The sequence below is a fragment of the Lolium perenne genome, chromosome 3, assembly GCF_019359855.2.
Source record: "Lolium perenne isolate Kyuss_39 chromosome 3, Kyuss_2.0, whole genome shotgun sequence".
In the NCBI taxonomy this organism is placed as follows: domain Eukaryota; kingdom Viridiplantae; phylum Streptophyta; class Magnoliopsida; order Poales; family Poaceae; genus Lolium; species Lolium perenne.
Genome location: NC_067246.2, coordinates 311,868,816 through 311,888,720, shown reverse-complemented (window position 1 = coordinate 311,888,720; position 19,905 = coordinate 311,868,816). Strand labels below are relative to the sequence as shown.

General features: G+C 42.1%; 3 protein-coding genes across 4 annotated transcripts; 2 read left to right on the top strand and 1 right to left on the bottom strand.

Annotated features, from left to right (window-relative positions):
• Nucleotides 1-9,540: 9,540 nt before the first annotated feature.
• LOC139838245 (uncharacterized) lies at nucleotides 9,541-11,808 on the top strand. Its single transcript, XM_071827633.1, has 8 exons — nucleotides 9,541-9,820; nucleotides 9,905-10,009; nucleotides 10,075-10,207; nucleotides 10,278-10,619; nucleotides 10,690-10,773; nucleotides 10,853-10,954; nucleotides 11,023-11,257; nucleotides 11,795-11,808. The coding sequence occupies exons 1-8, from the start codon at nucleotides 9,594-9,596 to the stop codon at nucleotides 11,806-11,808; spliced, it is 1,242 nt and encodes a 413-aa protein (XP_071683734.1). The 5' UTR covers nucleotides 9,541-9,593.
• Nucleotides 11,809-12,287: 479 nt separating this feature from the next.
• Nucleotides 12,288-13,160, bottom strand: LOC127338832 (uncharacterized). Its single transcript, XM_051364799.2, has 2 exons — nucleotides 12,888-13,160; nucleotides 12,288-12,807 (listed from the first exon to the last, which is right to left on the bottom strand). The coding sequence occupies exons 1-2, from the start codon at nucleotides 13,104-13,106 to the stop codon at nucleotides 12,427-12,429; spliced, it is 600 nt and encodes a 199-aa protein (XP_051220759.1). The 5' UTR covers nucleotides 13,107-13,160; the 3' UTR covers nucleotides 12,288-12,426.
• A 425-nt stretch (nucleotides 13,161-13,585) lies between these two features.
• LOC127345453 (NAD-capped RNA hydrolase DXO1) lies at nucleotides 13,586-19,590 on the top strand. 2 transcript variants are annotated; one of them, XM_051371931.2, is made up of 13 exons: nucleotides 13,598-14,126; nucleotides 15,232-15,374; nucleotides 15,463-15,528; nucleotides 15,696-15,774; nucleotides 16,325-16,404; nucleotides 16,484-16,507; nucleotides 16,766-16,887; nucleotides 17,525-17,732; nucleotides 17,812-17,865; nucleotides 18,019-18,065; nucleotides 18,761-18,845; nucleotides 19,051-19,114; nucleotides 19,234-19,589. In XM_051371931.2, the coding sequence occupies exons 1-13, from the start codon at nucleotides 13,706-13,708 to the stop codon at nucleotides 19,353-19,355; spliced, it is 1,515 nt and encodes a 504-aa protein (XP_051227891.1). In that variant the 5' UTR covers nucleotides 13,598-13,705; the 3' UTR covers nucleotides 19,356-19,589. The 2 variants fall into 2 exon arrangements, with proteins under 2 accessions (XP_051227890.2, XP_051227891.1); XM_051371930.2 differs by lacking the exon at nucleotides 17,812-17,865 and having other exon boundaries at nucleotides 13,586-14,126; nucleotides 19,234-19,590.
• The last annotated feature ends 315 nt before the right edge of the window (nucleotides 19,591-19,905 follow it).

The window sequence follows — 19,905 nt, the reverse complement described above, 5'->3', positions numbered from 1 at the left end:
AGTCTATTGCTAGCCTTCACTTGTACTGAGCGGGAACACCGCTCGTGCTTCCAAACACCTGAAAACCAAGTTGTTCCAAAGTGTCCACCATAAATACCTATGCATGGCATTTCAAACCATTCCAAGTAAATTCTCATGCGCTACCTTTAAAACCTTCAAAATGCTTCTCAATTTGTGTTAATGTTTCATAGCTCATGAGGAAGTATGTGGTGTTTAACTTTCAACCTTGTCATTTACTCTTGACGGACTTTCATTATGGACTAGTGGCACATCCGCTTATCCAATAATTTTGCAAAAAGAGCTGGCAATGGGGTTCCCAGCCCCGATTAATCAAACTTCATTAATAATTCTCTTCACATGTTTTGCTCTGATTCATCAGTAAGCAACTTAATTTTGCAAATAGACACTCCTCCATGGTATGTGATTGATGGAAGGCACTCGAGGATTCGGTTAGCCATGGCTTGTGTAAGCAAAGGTTGGGGGGAGTGTCATCATAATAAAACTAAAATACGTGTGTAAACAAAAGAGAAGAGGGATGATCTACCTTGCTGGTAGAGATAACGTCCTTCATGGGAGCCGCTCTTGAAAGTCTGGTTGGCGAGGTAGTTGGTGTACCCATTACCATTCGTTGACAACAACAAACACCTCTCAAAATAATTTTACTCTTGTTTTAAAAATGAAAAGCTCTAGCGCATGTTAATCCCTGCTTCCCTCTGCGAAGGGTCAATCTTTTACTTTTATGTTGTGTCTCCATCCCTTCTTTGAGCACTTTCTTGAGAGCACAACTGTCATTCTTAGTACAATATGCTTGTCTCAAAATATTATTGATTGTGGTATAACTTTGATGCTTTTATCTTTGACAATCTCTATTTCTAGTCTTTCTATGAACCTCAGAGGTGCCTGAGCATTTATGTTTTGCTATTCAAATACAGGCAAGCGAGATACCACTTTATCATACTCTTTTATGAACATTGCAATCCTGCTTATAGACATGATTCATGATGCTTATTATTAATTGTTGCTACCTTTCCATGATTGACATAGCTATTAGATGATCTTATTTGCATGTGTCTTATTATGAACTGCCTAAGTGTTAGCCATAGCATGAGAATATTTACATCATATGAACAAATGTGTTCGTGAAAGTTCTTTTATCGCTCAGTTGTTAACTGAATTGCTTGAGGACAAGCAATAAGCTAAGCTTGGGGGGAGTTGATACGTCCAAAACGTATCTACTTTCCCGAACACTTTTGCTATTGTTTTGCCTCTAATTTGTGTATTTTGGATGCAACTAACACGGACTAACGCTGTTTTCAGCAGAACTGTTCTGGTGTCTCGTTTTTGTGCAAAAATTCAACTTTCAGGAAAAACCTCGGAATTTATGCGGAAGGCCCTATTTTCCCAGAATACTGACGGAGCCAGAAGGACAAGTCAGGTGGAGGCCCGAGGGCCCCACACCATAGGGCGGCGCGGCCCAGGGGGGCCTGATGTCTACTTCCCCCTCCTTTTCCTGTAGACAGTGTTGGGCCTCCAAGAGCAGAGGTTTGTAGAACAGCAGCAAGTTTTCCCTTAAGTGGATCACCCAAGGTTTATCGAACTCAGGGAGGAAGAGGTCAAAGATATCCCTCTCATGCAACCCTGCAACCACAAAGCAAGAAGTCTCTTGTGTCCCCAACACACCTAATAGGTGCACTAGTTCGGTGAAGAGATAGTGAAATACAGGTGGTATGAATATATATGAGCAGTAGCAACGGTGCCAGAAAATAGCTTGTGGCGTGTAGTTGATGGTGGTAGTATTGCAAAGCAGTAGTAACACGGTGAAACAAGAAACAAGCAAAGTAGTAACGCAGCAGTATTTAGGAACAAGGCCTAGGGATTAGACTTTCACTAGTGGACACTCTCAACATTGATCACATAACAGAATAGATAAATGCATACTCTACACTCTTGTTGGATGATGAACACATTGCGTAGGATTACACGAACCCTCAATGCCGGAGTTAACAAGCTCCACAATTCAATGTTCATATTTAAGTAACCTTAGAGTGTAAGATAGATCAAAAGACTAAACCAAGTACTAACATAGCATGCACACTGTCACCTTCATGCATATGTAGGAGGAATAGATCACATCAATACTATCATAGCAATAGTTAACTTCGCAATCTACAAGAGATCATGATCATAGCATAAACCAAGTACTAACACGGATGCACACACTGTCACCATTACATCGTGCAGGAGGAATAAAACTACTTTAATAACATTGCTAGAGTAGCACATAGATAAATTGTGATACAAAATACATTGCAATCATAAAGAGATATAAATAAGCACTTCACTATGCCATTCATAACAGTGAATAAGTATTCTGTGAAATATAGCCTAAGAGACCCACACGGTGCACACACTGTCACCTTTACACACGTTGGACAAGGAGTCTCCGGAGATCACATAAGTAAAACTCACTTGACTAGCATAATGACATCTAGATTACAAGCATCATCATATGAATCTCAATCATGTAAAGTAGCTCATGAGATTATTGTATTGAAGTACATAGGAGAGAGATGAACCACATAGCTACCGGTACAGCCCCGAGCCTCGATGGAGAACTACTCCCTCCTCATGGGAGCAGCAGCGGTGATGAAGATGGCGGTGGTGATGATGGAGAAGCCTTCCGGGGGCACTTCCCCGTTCCGGCAGCGTGCCGGAACAGAGACTCCTGTCCCCCAGATCTTGGCTTCGCGATGGTGGCGGCTCTGAAAGGTTTCTGTGGGTTTCGTCGAACGCCTCAGGGTTTTCGCGACGGAGGCTTTAAATAGGCAAAGAGGCGGCGCCAGAGGGTCGAAGGGGTGCCCACACCATAGGGTGGCGCGGGCCCCCCCTGGCCGCGCCGACCTATGGTCTGGGGGCCCAGTGCCCCCTCTCTGGCGGCTCTCGGGTGTTCTGGATGCTTCCGGGCAAAATAGGAACATGGGCGTTGATTTCGTCCGATTCCGAGAATATTTCGTTACTAGGATTTCTGAAACCAAAAACAGCAGAAAAACAGAACCGGCACTTCGGCATCTTGTTAATAGGTTAGTTCCGTAAAATGCACGAATATGACATAAAGTGTGCATAAAACATGTAGATAACATCAATAATGTGGCATGGAACATAAGAAATTATCGATACGTCGGAGACGTATCAGCATCCCCAAGCTTAGTTCTGCTCGTCCTGAGCAGGTAAAACGATAACACAGATAATTTCTGGAGTGACATGCCATCATAACCTTGATCATACTATTTGTAAAGCATATGTAGCGAATGCAGCGATCAAAACAATGTATATGACATGAGTAAACAAGTGAATCATATAGCAAAGACTTTTCATGAATAGCACTTCAAGACAAGCATCAATAAGTCTTGCATAAGAGTTAACTCATAAAGTAATAATTCAAAGTAAAGGTATTGAAGCAACATAAAAGAAGATTAAGTTTCAGCGGTTGCTTTCAACTTGTAACATGTATATCTCATGGATAATTGTCAACATAGAGTAATATAACAAGTGCAATATGCAAATATGTAGGAATCAATGCACAGTTCACACAAGTGTTTGCTTCTTGAGGTAGAGAGAAATAGGTGAACTGACTCAACAATGAAAATAAAAGAATGGTCCTCATAGAGGAAAAGCATCGATTGCTATATTTGTGCTAGAGCTTTGATTTTGAAAACATGAAACAATTTTGTCAACGGTAGTAATAAAGCATATGTATCATGTAAATTATATCTTACAAGTTGCAAGCCTCATGCATAGTATACTAATAGTGCCCGCACCTTGTCCTAATTAGCTTGGACTACCGGATCATCACAATGCACATGTTTTAACCAAGTGTCACAATGGGGTACCTCTATGCCGCCTGTACAAAGGTCTAAGGAGAAAGCTCGCATTGGATTTCTCGCTATTGATTATTCTTCAACTTAGACATCCATACCGGGACAACATAGACAACAGATAATGGACTCCTCTTTTATGCATAAGCATGTAACAACAATTAATAATTTTCTCATTTGAGATTGAGGATATTTGTCCAAAACTGAAACTTCCACCATGGATCATGGCTTTAGTTAGCGGCCCAATGTTCTTCTCTAACAATATGCATGCTTAACCATAAGGTGGTAGATCGCTCTTACTTCAGACAAGACGAACATGCATAGCAACTCACATGAAATTCAACAAAGGATAGTTGATGGCGTCCCCAGAAAACATGGTTATCGCACAACAAGCAACTTAATAAGAGATAAAGTGCATAAGTACATATTCAATACCACAATAGTTTTTAAGCTATTTGTCCCATGAGCTATATATTGTAAAGGTGAATGATGGAATTTTAAAGGTAGCACTCAAGCAATTTACTTTGGAATGGCGGAGAAATACCATGTAGTAGGTAGGTATGGTGGACACAAATGGCATAGTGGTTGGCTCAAGTATTTTGGATGCATGAGAAGTATTCCCTCTCGATACAAGGTTTAGGCTAGCAAGGCTTATTTGAAACAAACACAAGGATGAACCGGTGCAGCAAAACTCACATAAAAGACATATTGTAAACATTATAAGACTCTACACCGTCTTCCTTGTTGTTCAAACTCAATACTAGAAATTATCTAGACCTTAGAGAAACCAAATATGCAAACCAAATTTTAGCATGCTCTATGTATTTCTTCATTAATGGGTGCAAAGCATATGATGCAAGAGCTTAAACATGAGCACAACAATTGCCAAGTATCACATTACCCAAGACATTTATAGCAATTACTACATGTATCATTTTCCAATTCCAACCATATAACAATTTAACGAAGAAGAAACTTCGCCATGAATACTATGAGTAGAAACTAAGGACATACTTGTCCATATGCTACAGCGGAGCGTGTCTCTCTCCCATAAAGTGAATTCTAGGATCCATTTTATTCAAACAAAACAAAAAAAAAACAAAAACAAACCGACGCTCCAAGCAAAGAACATAAGATGTGATGGAATAAAAATATAGTTTCAGGGGAGGAACCTGATAATGTTGTCGATGAAGAAGGGGATGCCTTGGGCATCCCCAAGCTTAGACGCTTGATTCTTCTTAGAATATGCAGGGGTGAACCACCGGGGCATCCCCAAGCTTAGAGCTTTCACTCTCCTTGATCATGTTGCATCATACTCCTCTCTTGATCCTTGAAAACTTCCTCCACACCAAACTCGAAACAACTCATTAGAGGGTTAGTGCACAATAAAAATTAACATGTTCAGAGGTGACACAATCATTCTTAACACTTCTGGACATTGCATAAAGCTACTGGACATTGGTGGATCAAAGAAATTCATCCAACATAGCAAAAGAGGCAATGCGAAATAAAAGGCAGAATCTGTCAAAACAGAACAGTTCGTATTGACGAATTTTAAAATGGCACCAGACTTGCTCAAATGAAAATGCCCAAATTGAATGAAAGTTGTGTACATATCTGAGGATCATGCACGTAAATTGGCTTAATTTTCTGTGCTACCTACAGGGAGGTAGACCCAGATTCGTGACAGCAAGAAAACAGTTTCAGCGCAGTAATCCAAATCTAGTATTGACTTTACTATCAAAGACTTTACTTGGCACAACAAAACACAAAACTAAGATAAGGAGAGGTTGCTACAGTAGTAAACAACTTCCAAGACACAAATATAAAACAAAGTACTGTAGCAAAATAACACATGGGTTATCTCCCAAGAAGTTCTTTCTTTATAGCCATTAAGATGGGCTCAGCAGTTTTAATGATGCACTCATAAGAAATAGTATTTGAAGCAAAAAGAGAGCATCAAGAGGCAAATTCAAAAGACATTTAAGTCTAACATGCTTCCTATGCATAGGAATCTTGTAAATAAACAAGTTCATGAAGAGCAAAGTAACAAGCATAGGAAGATAGAACAAGTGTAGCTTCAAAAATTTCAGCACATAGAGAGGTGTTTTAGTAACATGAAAATTTCTACAACCATATTTTCCTCTCTCATAATAACTTTCAGTAGTATCATGAGCAAACTCAACAATATAACTATCACATAAAGCATTCTTATCATGAGTCTCATGCATAAAATTATTACTACTCCCAACATAAGCATAGTTATTCTTATTAATTGTAGTAGGAGCAAATTCAACAAAGTAGCTATCATTATTATTCTCATCAAGTGTAGGAGGCATAGTATTATCATCATAAAAATTACTCTCCATAGTAGGCGGCACTAAAAGACCAATATCATTATAATCATCATAAATAGGAGGCAAAGTATCATCAAAGAAAATTTTCTCCTCAATGCTTGGGGGACTAAAAAGATCATGAAAACCAGCTTCCCCAAGCTTAGAACTTTCTATATTATTATCAACAATGGTGTTCAAAGCGTTCATACTAATATTACTACCAGTATGCAAATAAGATTCCATAGGTTTTTTAATTTTCGCATCAAACAATCCATGTTTTAAATCAGGAAATAGAATAAGAAGCTCATTCTTGTCCATTATGCCAAACTAGTGTAAACAAGAAACAAAAAGATGCAATTGCAGGATCTAAAGGAAATAGCTTCGAGTACTTACGGCGCCGGGAAATAGCTTAGTAGCCGAGATCCGGAGTGTGTGTACCTTTTACCTTTCCTCCCCGGCAACGGCGCCAGAAAATAGCTTGATGTCTACTTCCCCCTCCTTTTCCCCGTAGAGATGTTGTTGGGCCTCCAAGAGCAGAGGTTTGTAGAACAGCAGCAAGTTTTCCCTTAAGTGGATCACCCAAGGTTTATCGAACTCGTGGAGGAAGAGGTCAAAGATATCCCTCTCATGCAACCCCGCAACCATAAAGCAAGAAGTCTCTTGTGTCCCCAACACACCTAATAGGTGCACTAGTTCGGCGAAGAGATAGTGAAATACAGTGGTATGAATATATATGAGCAAGAGCAACGGTGCGTAAAATAGCTTGTCGGGCGTGTAGTTGATGGTGGTAGTATTGCACAGAGTAACACGGTGAAACAAGAAACAAGCAAGTAGTAACGCAGCAGTATTTAGGAACAAGGCCTAGGGATTAGACTTTCACTAGTGGACACTCTCAACATTGATCACATAACAGAATAGATAAATGCATACTCTACACTCTTGTTGGATGATGAACACATTGCGTAGGATTACACGAACCCTCAATGCCGGAGTTAACAAGCTCCACAATTCAATGTTCATATTTAAGTAACCTTAGAGTGTAAGATAGATCAAAAGACTAAACCAAGTACTAACATAGCATGCACACTGTCACCTTCATGCATATGTAGGAGGAATAGATCACATCAATACTGTCATAGCAATAGTTAACTTCGCAATCTACAAGAGATCATGATCATAGCATAAACCAAGTACTAACACGGATGCACACACTGTCACCATTACATCGTGCAGGAGGAATAAAACTACTTTAATAACATTGCTAGAGTAGCACATAGATAAATTGTGATACAAAATACATTGCAATCATAAAGAGATATAAATAAGCACTTCACTATGCCATTCATAACAGTGAATAAGTATTCTGTGAAATATAGTCTAAGAGACCCACACGGTGCACACACTGTCACCTTTACACACGTGGGACAAGGAGTCTCCGGAGATCACATAAGTAAAACTCACTTGACTAGCATAATGACATCTAGATTACAAGCATCATCATATGAATCTCAATCATGTAAAGCAGCTCATGAGATTATTGTATTGAAGTACATAGGAGAGAGATGAACCACATAGCTACCGGTACAGCCCCGAGCCTCGATGGAGAACTACTCCCTCCTCATGGGAGCAGCAGCGGTGATGAAGATGGCGGTGGTGATGATGGAGAAGCCTTCCGGGGGCACTTCCCCGTTCCGGCAGCGTGCCGGAACAGAGACTCGTCCCCGCATCTTGGCTTCGCGATTGCGGCGGCTCGGGAAGGTTTCTGTGGGTTTCGCCGAACGCCTCGTGGTTTTCGCAACGGAGGCTTTAAATAGGCGAAGAGGCGGCGCGTAGGGTCGAAGGGGTGCCCACACCATAGGGTGGCGTGGCCCCCTCGGCCGCGCCGACCTATGGTCTGGGGGCCCAGTGCCCCCTCTCTGGCGGCTCTCGGGTGTTCTGGATGCTTCCAGGCAAAATAGGAACATGGGCGTTGATTTCGTCCGATTCCGAGAATATTTCGTTACTAGGATTTCTGAAACCAAAAAGAGCAGAAAACAGGAACTGGCACTTCGGCATCTTGTTAATAGGTTAGTTCCAGAAAATGCACGAATATGACATAAAGTGTGCATAAAACATGTAGATAACATCAATAATGTGGCATGGAACATAAGAAATTATCGATACGTCGGAGACGTATCAGGGCCCGCGCGGCCATGTGGTGTGGCCCCCTCGGTCGGCCTCCGACGCCCTCCTTCGGACTACTTATTGCCTTCGACCTAAAAACGCACGGGGAGAAGTCAAAGTCGCCAGAAACCCTCCAGAACGCCGCCACATCGCGAAACTCCGTCTCAGGATCCAGAAGTCTCCGTTCTGGCACTCCGCCGGGACGGGGAATTGGAGGAGATCATCGCCGCCATCACCACCGACGCCTCTCCATCAACCAGCAATGTTTCCCCCATCCATGTGTGAGTAATTCCCCCGCTGTAGGCTGAAGGGGATGGTAGGGATTGGATGAGATTGGTCATGTAATAGCATTAGATTGTTAGGGCATAGTGCCTAGTGTCCGTAATTGGTACTTTGATGATATTGTTGCAACTTGTTATGCTTAATGCTTGTCACTAGGGCCCGAGTGCCATGATCTCAGATCTGAACATGTTATTATTTTATCATGATATTCATTGTTTATGGTCTTACCTGCAAGTTGTATTCACATGTCGCTGTCCGGAACCAATGGCCCCGAAGTGACAGAAATTGGGACAACCGGAGGGGATGGTAGTGACGTGAGGATCACATGTGTTCACGGAGTGTTAATGCTTTGCTCCGGTACTCTATTAAAAGGAGTACCTTAATATCCAGTAGATTCCCTTGAGGCCCGGCTGCCACCGGCTGGTAGGACAAAAGATGTTGTGCAAGTTTCTCATTGCGAGCACGTACGAGTATAATTGGAACACATGCCTATTGATTGCTTTGTACTTCGACACCGTTTTATTATTATCTGCAAATGCCCTGCTATGATTGTTACATGAGTTTCTCTCATCCATGCAACGCCCGTTATCCGTCCCCGTGCCTACAATATTTTAATCCTGTTGTTTACTATAATTACTACTGCTGTCTTTGTTACTCTGCTGCTGTTATTCTACTACTGCTACTGTTATAAAACTGCTACTACTGATAAACTCTTGCGAGCAAGTCTGTTTCCAGGTACAGCTGAATTGACAACTCCGCTGTCAAGGCTTCCAAGTATTCTTTGTCTCCCCTTGTGTCGAATCAATAAATTGGGTTTTACTACCCGCGAAGACTGCTGCGATCCCCTATACTTGCGGGTTATCAACGGTGGTCAAATAATGTGGCACACGGTTGCTACCCCGAATACCACCAACAGTTTGAAGAGCTGCAGGAGACCATGGTCAAATGGGACCCATATACGGCACATGATGTGTACATTGTCTGGGGTCTTGTTAAACCACCACCAGATATGCTGCGAGACCTACGGTTGTGGTTCACACGATGCAACCTACTCTTTATTTGGATGGTTGAGCCATACAACCCAGAGTGTGTCATGCGGCAGTTTGGTCTGCATCAGGATATTCCCCCACCATCACCAAGACGCCTTGTTGCTGATGTTCATACGTAAGTTCGGTCACTCTAATAGAAACAATGAATTGCACTTCAATTAATCGATTTCATTATTTAATAAAATTTATTGGATTGTAGACAAGACAATAAAGGCATGAGTTGTTTCGACTGGAGTCACCGTAATCAAACATGGATTACGAAATGGATTGATGAAGCAGAGTCCGATGGAGTACGCGAAAATAGGTAATTATATATTTTAATTCTTCTTATCATCATGTACCTTCTAATGTAATTTATCGCTGATGCAGACGGTACAACGGTGAGATACTGCCAACGTATAATGAATGGTATCGCGCTAGCACACGGACTCTGCTCACCGGTCCCCCACCATCGAGTCCGACACACCTCACATGGGCCTCAGCTTACCACCGTGACACTTCGGTACTTGTTATATAAATGTAATTAAGAAAATGTGTGTTTATAGCCAATATTAATTTTTTATTCCATTCAGATTGACGAGTTCAGGCAGATCGCACGGGACGCCCAGGACACTTTGAACTTGCGCAACATGGATAGTACGGAGGGAAAATCCATGGTAAAACATATTTTTAATACTGCCATTAAAGGGCTTAGACGTCTTGGTTGCAGCCACCATGATGATGTTGTCAGCCGAGCATTCGATATGCCGGAGGCACCGTCGAACAGACCGAGTATGGTACGTGTAAGCCAGCCATCCGCCACACCGACCGTACCAGTTCCCTCTACCTCGCATACACCTAATCCACGACGCGACTCATCTTTACTTGACCGATCTAAGTCCGCACACATATCTCAACGCCATGGCGCCACACAGGTAATTAACTTGCGTACATACATTCCTCCTGAACTTACAACAATGACACAATTTTTTCCAATTGTATTAGGAGGACGATCATTTTCCGTCATATCCATCTGGACAACGATTCTCCTACACAGAAGGCGAATACTCGCAAAGATTCAACACTCAGGTATGCTCATATTTAATAATTACCTACCGACACGTGATTACTTACATGCGTACTAATGACATGTTGTTGACGTTTGCAGGAATCTCTTGACCCTACGTGGTCCAACATGGGAGCTGGTTTAGGCCAGAATATGCCCCCACTACGGGGTCGTGACCACATGCAATCGCAATACCCTACTCAGGTTAATGCATGTTAATTACCAACATGATTAGTGCGTGCATGTTTCTGACGGAACCGTTCAATACGCAGGAATCTTTTGTCCCGACATGGCCTGATATGACGCAGCAACCACAATACTACGGCAGCACTTCCCAACAACCTCGCGATCATGTTACCGGGATAGTTGAAGAATTCTTCGGAGGTCCTATTTTCAGCTCAGATGCCAGTTTGATTCCCCCAAATCAGGAATCTCCATACGTATTTCATACTCCATCACCAACAGATGATACACCTACAGAGGATGAGGAAAATCAGTACGGCCGAGGTTTGCGGCCACCTCATCCCCCTCGTCCCTGGTTGTCGCCTACCGGTCGAAAGCCACGGCAGCAACGTCGTCGTCGTCGAGAGGAATGATACACATTTATCTATGCGTGCGACAGACATTTAATCTATGTATGAGATATTTTTCTATGTATCTCGGAGACATATTAATATTAGTCCCAATAAGTTTAATTTCAAAATTAACTCCAATAATGAAGATACAACATAAGTAAAAACGTTTAAGATACAACATAATAACTGCAACGAATTTTAAGATACAACGCGAAAGTAAAACTGAAATTAACATACATAGCTAGTACATTAAGTTACTACCGAAATGAAGATACATCGGCACTGCCAACACGACAACGTAAAATAAACGGTACGAGTAACATTATAAGCTTCACCTTTTTCCCTTGTCCCTGCTCTTCGATGATGAACTAACCTTGCCCTTCTTACTCGGTGGCATAAAATCGTCGTCCGAGTCAACGCAAACGGATGCAGCGCTTTTTCCCTTCAAATATTCATTGCTCTTAGCCAGACTCCTCGGCGTGAAGACTTCTTCGTCATCCTCCGTCGAGGAAGCCCATGTATATGGATACCTTAGAAATTCTTCTTGTTCCTTCTCATCCTTCGGTTTCTTCTTCTCAAACCTTGCTTGCAACCTAAGAAGCTCTTGCCGTAATTCCACCGGAGTTCGGCCAGGCATACCTGCGTGCTTAGAAAAAAGCTTGCCTACGTCAACGAGGAAGGTCACATTCGTGACCAGATCTTCGACATTGTCTATATTATTGGCACTCATAACTGAAGTAGCAGAGGATATAAGAGGAGCAGCCATACGTGCAGTGAAACTACGATCTCCAGGAGGAGCCATCTTGTGTACAACAAATGAATGCCCGGGGAGGGGTTTTATAGCACGCGGCTCAGAGAAAAGGCGGGAAATCTTGGCGGGAATTCATGGCGCGAAATTTTGGCGGGAAAAAATAAGGCGGGAACTTTAGGCGGGAAAATTTACGCGCGAAATTTTTCCGGGGAATCAACATTTATTATTAATACATCTGCCGAAATAAAGATGGAAATATAACTAAAATTAAAATACGGCTAATCACTACAACGTAATTTAAGATACAACGCGAAAGTAAAACAGAATTTAAAATACTACAACAGATCACTCTATTTGCCCTGCGTCCAGCGTGGCCATTTTCCAGTCTTGTCGCCGCGTTCTTCTGCTGCCTGCGCCTCAGCAGCCCTTTCTCTTAATCTCTTCCTTTCCGCTTCACGGGCCTCCCTGCGCACCTCTTCCTCTGCATACCTACGTGCAGCCTCATCATCCATCCTCTTCTGATTCACCTCACGATTTCGAGCTTGCTCCGCCCTTAATTTTTGTATCTGTCTCTCTCTTTCTGCTTTATCATTAGCAATAGCCTTTTCGAAACGCTCCTCCTCATGGAACCTTGCCCATGCACGCCGTTGTTTGTCCTCCACCTCGCGGCGTGCCCACTCCGTCTGCTCCTGGTCTATCCAGTGAAACCACATGCAAAGGGGCGGGGGAGACTGCAACACAAATAGTACGGTTAATCAACGAAAATTAATGACATACAAATAAATTTTTTAATCATGCTATTACAACATACCGCAGGCCTCGAGGACGATGAACTTGTTTGTCTGGGTGGATCATGATCATAGCTCGCGCACATGAAATATTTCATGCCGAACTTATCTGAAAAATCAACCACCTCCTTCACCTTCGCAAGGCGGCCGCACCAACACCTCTCTGCTCTCACCCCCGGTGGCAAGCTTGCATTCTTCCCCTTCATCGGCCTAAAATCCTGGTCCGAGCAAGGCACACTCATACTCACTCCAATATTTTGCGCACGAAACAGAGACGCGGAGAAGGCAAACTCGATCCTGCTGCTTCGGTTTCTATGTGGGGAAGCCGACTTATATAGCCTTCAATTAGTGTGAACAGTACCAAAAAATTAGTGCAGAATTATTGGTATCGGCTGTCGGTGCTCTAATTGCTGTATCAGCACAGAATTCCTACGCACATATGCCGCTTTCGGTGGTTAATTTTCTGTATCGAGCGGGAAACACCGACAGATTCAGCAGGCCTTTAAATCAGTGCAGTCAGCTCTTTAGTCAGTGTCAGCAGCTCTTTAGTCAGTGTCAGCAGCAAATGTCGGCCAGCCGAATCTGCCGGGCCCTGCCTCCACCGGAGCTGGCGGCACGCTCCACGTCACCCTGTCGCCCCATGCGATGGCGGCATGGCCCACCTCGACGGACGGCGTCTCACGGCGCGCAGCAGCGTTAAACGTGCCGCCACACACTTCGACGGCGGGCCCCTGCCGCCACCCAGTCCGGCGGCACCCTCCACGTGTCGCCTGGGGGCGCTGCCGCCACACACAAGGTGGTCTTTTTTGTCAATTTGCCTCACAGGTGGTCCTTTTTGTCAATGAATTGGGGCAGGTGGCCTCTTCTGTCAAAATTTCGTCTGCCCGCCGCCGACCCGGCCGCGCCCGCCATGGACTTACCGGAGCACGACGTCGACCTCTTCGGGGAGGCTTACGACGCCCGCGACGGAGCCGAAGCTGAAGCCCACGGAGGCGGCGGCGCCTCGTCCGGCTCCTCCTCCCCGTCCACATCCTCGTCGTCCTCCGCTGCCGCGTCATCGTCCTCCTCCGCTGCCGCGTCCTCGTCCTCCTCCAGCGGCCGCAGTAGCAGTGGCATTGCCGACGGCGGGGACGACGAGGGCCACGGCGGGGAGCACCACTCGTTAGGGCATGGTGGCGAGGAAGGGGAGGAGACAGATTTGTTCGGCCCCGACAACGAGCAGTACGTCAAGACCCCCGCCCGTAGCAGATACCCAGTTCCAGGTTCGCCCCTCGTTGCCGCTACTCGCTATATTCTTTTGGGCGAAATTTTCACCTCAGTGCTTGGCAAGCAGAATTGCTTAGCAGATCGTTACTTAACACTACTCAACTTTTCTGATTGGCTGGTTTTGTTGTGGGTGATTTGCTCCTGCCTCCTGGGGCTTCAGGAGCTGAGCTGGTTTTGTTTATTAGCTTCAGTACACGATGAACTCTTACTCGCTGAGTTTCTGCAGACTGCAGACCTATGTTTGAATCCGTGTTCCAACTTTCATCACCTTGTATGTCAGGCTAGGTCGAGCATAATGTTGCAGAGGATTGAATTCTATTCTAGCATCTTATGGTTGTTGCTTGGTTTTGTAGATTTAGGGAGACTTTGAGATACAGTAGGGTCAAGCAAACCGTTGAAGTGAAACATGAACGAATCATCATCAAGCCATAATAATTAGAAGGGGTTTTGGCTCAGTTGGGCAGTGGCTGCTACTCGGAGAGATACTTTCGACTACCTTGCATTCCTGTTTTGGTTATTAGATCAAGCAAGCATTAATGAACGACAATCTGTAAATCACTAGAATCTGAAGTTTTTTTTTTGCGGGGGAAAGGGATCCCCAAGTTACACAGGGCCAGTGCAATCAGCCAGAAGTGCCGCAGCAACATCTGGCGGAATCTGAAGTTAATTCTACACTAAACTAATCTGAGAAGAAGACTGAATCTAATCTGATTCTGTTTTGAAAATATATTTGACCACAGTTATATTTCACAGTACCGCCTCACTGGGCTATAGATATGAAGGTTAAAAATATAACATAAAGATCATCACCACTGAAAGTTAAACTGCGTATCCATGCTTTGTGCGTATCTTACCGAAATGCACGGGGCTGCGCCTATTCAACCTACATGTATTCCTTTTTTTTAAATCAACCTACATGTATTCCATTAGTGATAGATAATGCCCATGCTTTGTGGTAGAGAATGTGATGATTGCATTGTTTCCCTTGACTGTATACTCGATATTCTGGGGACTTGGATAGTGCTTTGAAATAGTTGAGTCTATCCAGGATGGGGGATAGGGCATTACCACTCTCTTCTAATTTTGTGCATTTCCTTATAGTGTTGCCCCCATTACCGGACACCGACAGTGTTTCTCATGACGGAGTACAAGGACATGGGCGTGGCGTTGAAGTTTGTGTTTCACATATGAATCTTAATAAGACTCACGAGACTCTATCTAGGAAAGCTGTTGCTTTTCAGGAGGTGCATAATATTACCATGTTCTTCTGATTTTCGTTTGATATCTTTGTTCTCTTCTCCATAGATCCATATCATTTGTTACCTCATGCAGCCATGTGAGTTCGCCTGCTTCAGCCGTGTTGAGGGTGGGGATGTATATTTTGATGATCGCAGCTTGGTAAGATCTCAGAGTTGCTGCTTATCAATCTCAATCCCCTTTTCGTGAATTTATATTTTGGAAGTTTGTCTATGAAGTGTGAACTGTTAATTTCTGAACACATGTTTTCCTCGAAGAAAGTTTGCCCTAAAAGTTGTCTGTTATGCTAAAACATCCTTAATTTGCAGAGGCTTTTCAAACGTAATATTTGTGACTATGTTGGTGAAGATCTCAATAGAGGATTTGAATCGTTTACAGAGAAAAGAGGTACTTTCTTTCAGAAGTCAAGTTTTTTGTTTCTACATTCTAGTTAATACACTATCAACTTCGTTTAATGAGGAATCTATTATCTTTGTTATTCGCTGCAAATTATTCCCTAGAAACTTCTGTTTCAGCTGTATACCTACACTATTTCATAAGAAGGTCTTGATATCACGGCATGTTTCCCCTATTCTATATGGTATATGCAACTCTTTTTATATTTCAGGTAGGTCTTAAGTAACCTTAGAAGGAATACTTTTTAAGGAATCTACATAGATAAATTTCCTGTAGAACGAGTTTATCGCACTCGTACTATATTTCAGAAAAGCTTTTGCAGTTGTGTCTTTCGTAATACTGGATAATTTTAAAAATTATGGAAGAAAAATCTTCGAGAATTAACACACTAGCTGTTTCTGATACATAATGGGAAAGGAAGTTACTTAAGTTAATTCTGAATTTCTTGAACAATTTTATCTAGGGAGATGATAATTATATTATTTGGAAGTTTCTTTTCCTCTTGAATTTGTTTCTATCTCAGAGCATTCATTTAATGCAGATTTGGGATCTCAAGGATTTGGAGATCTTCTTGCATGCATAAGAAATTCAAACCTACCTCTTCGGAACATACATTTTGTGGTAAAAATGCACTGTTGCACCTTTATATTTGTTATTTTGGTATGCTTTGAATTCCTGATCATGTATGCTTGTCTTGCAGACTTACCGCAACAACCTTAACAAGGTATGGTCCTTCCATTGCAGATTATCTAAATCATAACATTTTCCTTTCTCCCTTGTCGTAGCTTATGTTTGTCCATCTAGATGAATCAGTAAATTATCCTTACAAGCTTATCTGTGTTAGTTTTATATCTATCTTAATCGATTGACAGATCCATATATGTTTTGAAGGACTCTATAGCAAAACTATTTTTTTTGCATAATTTCCTTTACTATGGTTGTATGCTGACAGATTCTATGCGACTATCTATAAAATCGTCAGATATTGGCCACGGCTTATATAAAAGAACCATGGAAGATGGGTGTGCACAAAAGAAATGGTGTTGTGTACCTTGATGTCCATAAGCTCCCTGAAAGACCACAAAGCAAGATTGACCGCAGGAGGTTCTCCCTCTCTCTCTCTCTGAGTAAGATTCATTGAAGAAATTCTTCTCTGCACGCGCTTATCGATGATAGAAAGAGAGAGTTACAAAGAAAGTAGTTGAAATCTAGTATGCTAAATATGTTGATGGTTTGAAGTTCTTATAGGAATAGTGCTATAGTAATCCTACTTGCACAAGGGGTATCTTGTCAAGTTGTAGTTTCATGGTGCTGATTTAACTCTCTCTCTCTCTCTCTCTCTCTCTCTCTCTCTCTCTCATTTGATATTAAGAAGGTTTCTTACAAAGGAAATAGTCGGAATGTAGTATGCTAAATATGGTGATGCTTTGAGTTTTTTTTTGTAGGAATTGTGATAGCACAAGGGGTGCATTCCTTCATAATGCTGATTTAGTTCTTTGGCATTTTTTCTGATCTAATGTATCATGTAATAAGATGCTAGTTCTCTAAAATGTTAATCTCTGTGGGAAGCTTGGAAATGTGTGAAGGGCTGCATATTATTCTCATCATTTGCATGTGAAATTAGCCGGTGCCTTGATGTGTGTAATCATATGCTCGGAGTTGTCATCATCATAATGGATGAATCTGAAATGGATATCGATTTGATGTACCTTTTCTTGCTGGTGCTATATTTGACGCTCAGATGTTTTTGGGGCTATTCTTTTGAAAATCTTGCTACTGAAAACTCTATTGGTGAGGACGGAAGAGGTATTGATGCAAATGTAGAGTATTGTTCTGTAATAAAGACAAAATTGGGTGCGCATCGCATTATCATGGGTGCTGAGATGGACTGCTGTGATGCAACTAATGATGGCAGGCGGTTCTATGTGGAGTTGAAAACAAGCAGAAAGGTAGTTATTCTTTTCCATGAGCTTCCATTGTTCTGATACCACATATACAGTCTAGTCACCATTTTGAACTTTGTAACAGCTGGATCATCATACGCTGAAAAAATATGAGAAAGAGAAGTTACTTAGGTTCTGGGTAATCTTTGACAACTTTACTACATGACGATTTCGTTATGATTCTCTCTGCCATGACAACTTCCAACTTCGTGATATTTTATCTTCATTCTTCGGGAGCCATACCTTCTATGTAGCTTGAAACATTAATTTTTTACTTGACTAAATAATGCAGATTCAGTCATTCCTTGCTGGTGTATCATATGTTGTCGTTGGATTCAGGTAATATTCAATCATCACATCATTCTTTGTTAGTACGATGAGCTTCCTGTCAGGGACTAATTCCTAACTTCTTTAATTGCAAGTCATGGTTGTCATATGTAAGAATTATTATGGTTTTGATAATTGCTTTTCTCTTGCTGTCAGTTAGATACAGAAGCAAACCCGTATTTTTGTTATTTCATTGGTTTCTCATGTATGTTCTGAATTCCCGTGCTTAACTGATTCCTTCATCCGGTTATCAGCCACATACTCTTGACTTAAAAGCCCATATAATACATCGGAGCTTCAGTCGCTGTCTTCTCTTGATATCTATCGACTTATTCATTACAACAGGCCTATTGCCTAATACATAACTCCTTTGAGTTTTCATAGTTCCTCTAATCTAATTTGCTTGGCCACTTTTCAATTATTTTGATCAAGCATTTATGCTTATTCTTAGTTGTATGAACATATTCTCACTCGGTATGGTATTTTGTTCTACAGATTTAACACATTGTGTGCTACATAACCTGAGGTTTTTTCTTTACAATGAGGCAGTCAACCAGAACAAACTCCAATCTTCTTGCATTGACCACATAGTCGATACAATTAGGAAAAAAGAGTGCATGTACCTTTTTGAGATGTATAGATGGATTTTGGTGATGGAAATTGGTTCTAACTTGATTAAGTTCCACTCCTCTCTTCTTTCCCTGCAGGAATGATGCTGGTGTACTTGTGCGAACCGAGAGACTAAGGACTAGAGACATTACACAAAAAGTGAAAGCAAAGAACTACTGGCAGGTACACTAAATTAATTTCCGTGTTGTTTATTTGCAACAGTACAGTATAGTATATGTAAGGAAGAACATGTCTTGTATGAGTACAGTAGGTAGAATATTGGGACTAGAAGAGCATTTGGAATTGAGTATATGGTTTTCAATTTACTTACATGCACTATCCAGTGTAAAATACGTTTCATGGAGTAACATATTCGATCTGTACTCAGGGTGGCGTCTGCTTGGCCTTTGCTAACGAGGTTTTATGCTGGCTGTATGGCACTGTCAAAGAAAGTAAATAATTCCTTCCCGATTCTAACTACATGCATTTTCATCTCCCTCTCTCTCAAAAGTATGCACTCGTTGCCATTCATAATCTTGATGATAATTTTTCTTTGCCCCATCTCTTACAGATGAAGACTATATTCTGCAACGTGTACACCCATTCGATCGCTTGGAGCTACTACGCACCCAGTCTCCGTGCCCCGAGGCAATAACGCAGCATGTGGAGCGGCTCTCTGGCACAACAAACTAGATCAGTTCCTAAGCAAAGCTCTGGCACTAATGTTTTTGACTGACCTTAACCTTATGTTAGCGTCGTATAACAGCTGAACTATACTGGGTGAGAGAGGCTGATGCAAGTGCATAACTGACGACATAGAGCTATATAATCCGTCATTTGGGGCAGCTCCAGTCACGGTTTTGTTCTTTGTTGATTGGCCAAAGAGATTTCGTATTTCTTTTGTGATACTACGTTATAGATTAACAAATGCAGAGATATCCGTTTAAAAAAAATGCAGAGATACGCTGCCGGTAGTGGTTAAGATTAGAGATAGACGTTGCAATGCCATACCAACATGTCAAGAGATGTTAGAGGCCTGTTTGGAACTTGGTTATTTCCCAATGCATGTTCTTGCAGGAATTAAGCTGACCTTTACATTGAAAGCTAAACAGCTAGTTCCTCCATTCTAAATTGAGTTGAAGTTCTAGTTTGCACCAAGTCAAAACATTTAAGTTTGACTAAGTGTATACAAATGTTCCAATTTGTAAGCATCCATACCATGTTGCTACTTTCTATTCCTTCA

Bases quoted from the DNA above. Each gene is read 5' to 3' on its own strand.
- LOC127338832 (XM_051364799.2), bottom strand. From the start codon at position 13,106: ATGAGTGTGCCTTGCTCGGACCAGGATTTTAGGCCGATGAAGGGGAAG. The intron at 12,808-12,887 runs GTATGTTGTAAT...TTTGTGTTGCAG, and splicing joins CATCGTCCTCGAGGCCTGCG to TCTCCCCCGCCCCTTTGCAT.
- LOC127345453 (XM_051371931.2), top strand. From the start codon at position 13,706: ATGAATTGGGGCAGGTGGCCTCTTCTGTCAAAATTTCGTCTGCCCGCC. The intron at 16,508-16,765 runs GTATGGTCCTTC...TAAAATCGTCAG, and splicing joins ACCGCAACAACCTTAACAAG to ATATTGGCCACGGCTTATAT. The intron at 18,846-19,050 runs GTACACTAAATT...ATCTGTACTCAG, and splicing joins AAGCAAAGAACTACTGGCAG to GGTGGCGTCTGCTTGGCCTT.
- LOC139838245 (XM_071827633.1), top strand. From the start codon at position 9,594: ATGGTCAAATGGGACCCATATACGGCACATGATGTGTACATTGTCTGG. The intron at 9,821-9,904 runs GTAAGTTCGGTC...ATTGGATTGTAG, and splicing joins CTTGTTGCTGATGTTCATAC to ACAAGACAATAAAGGCATGA. The intron at 10,774-10,852 runs GTATGCTCATAT...TGACGTTTGCAG, and splicing joins CGCAAAGATTCAACACTCAG to GAATCTCTTGACCCTACGTG.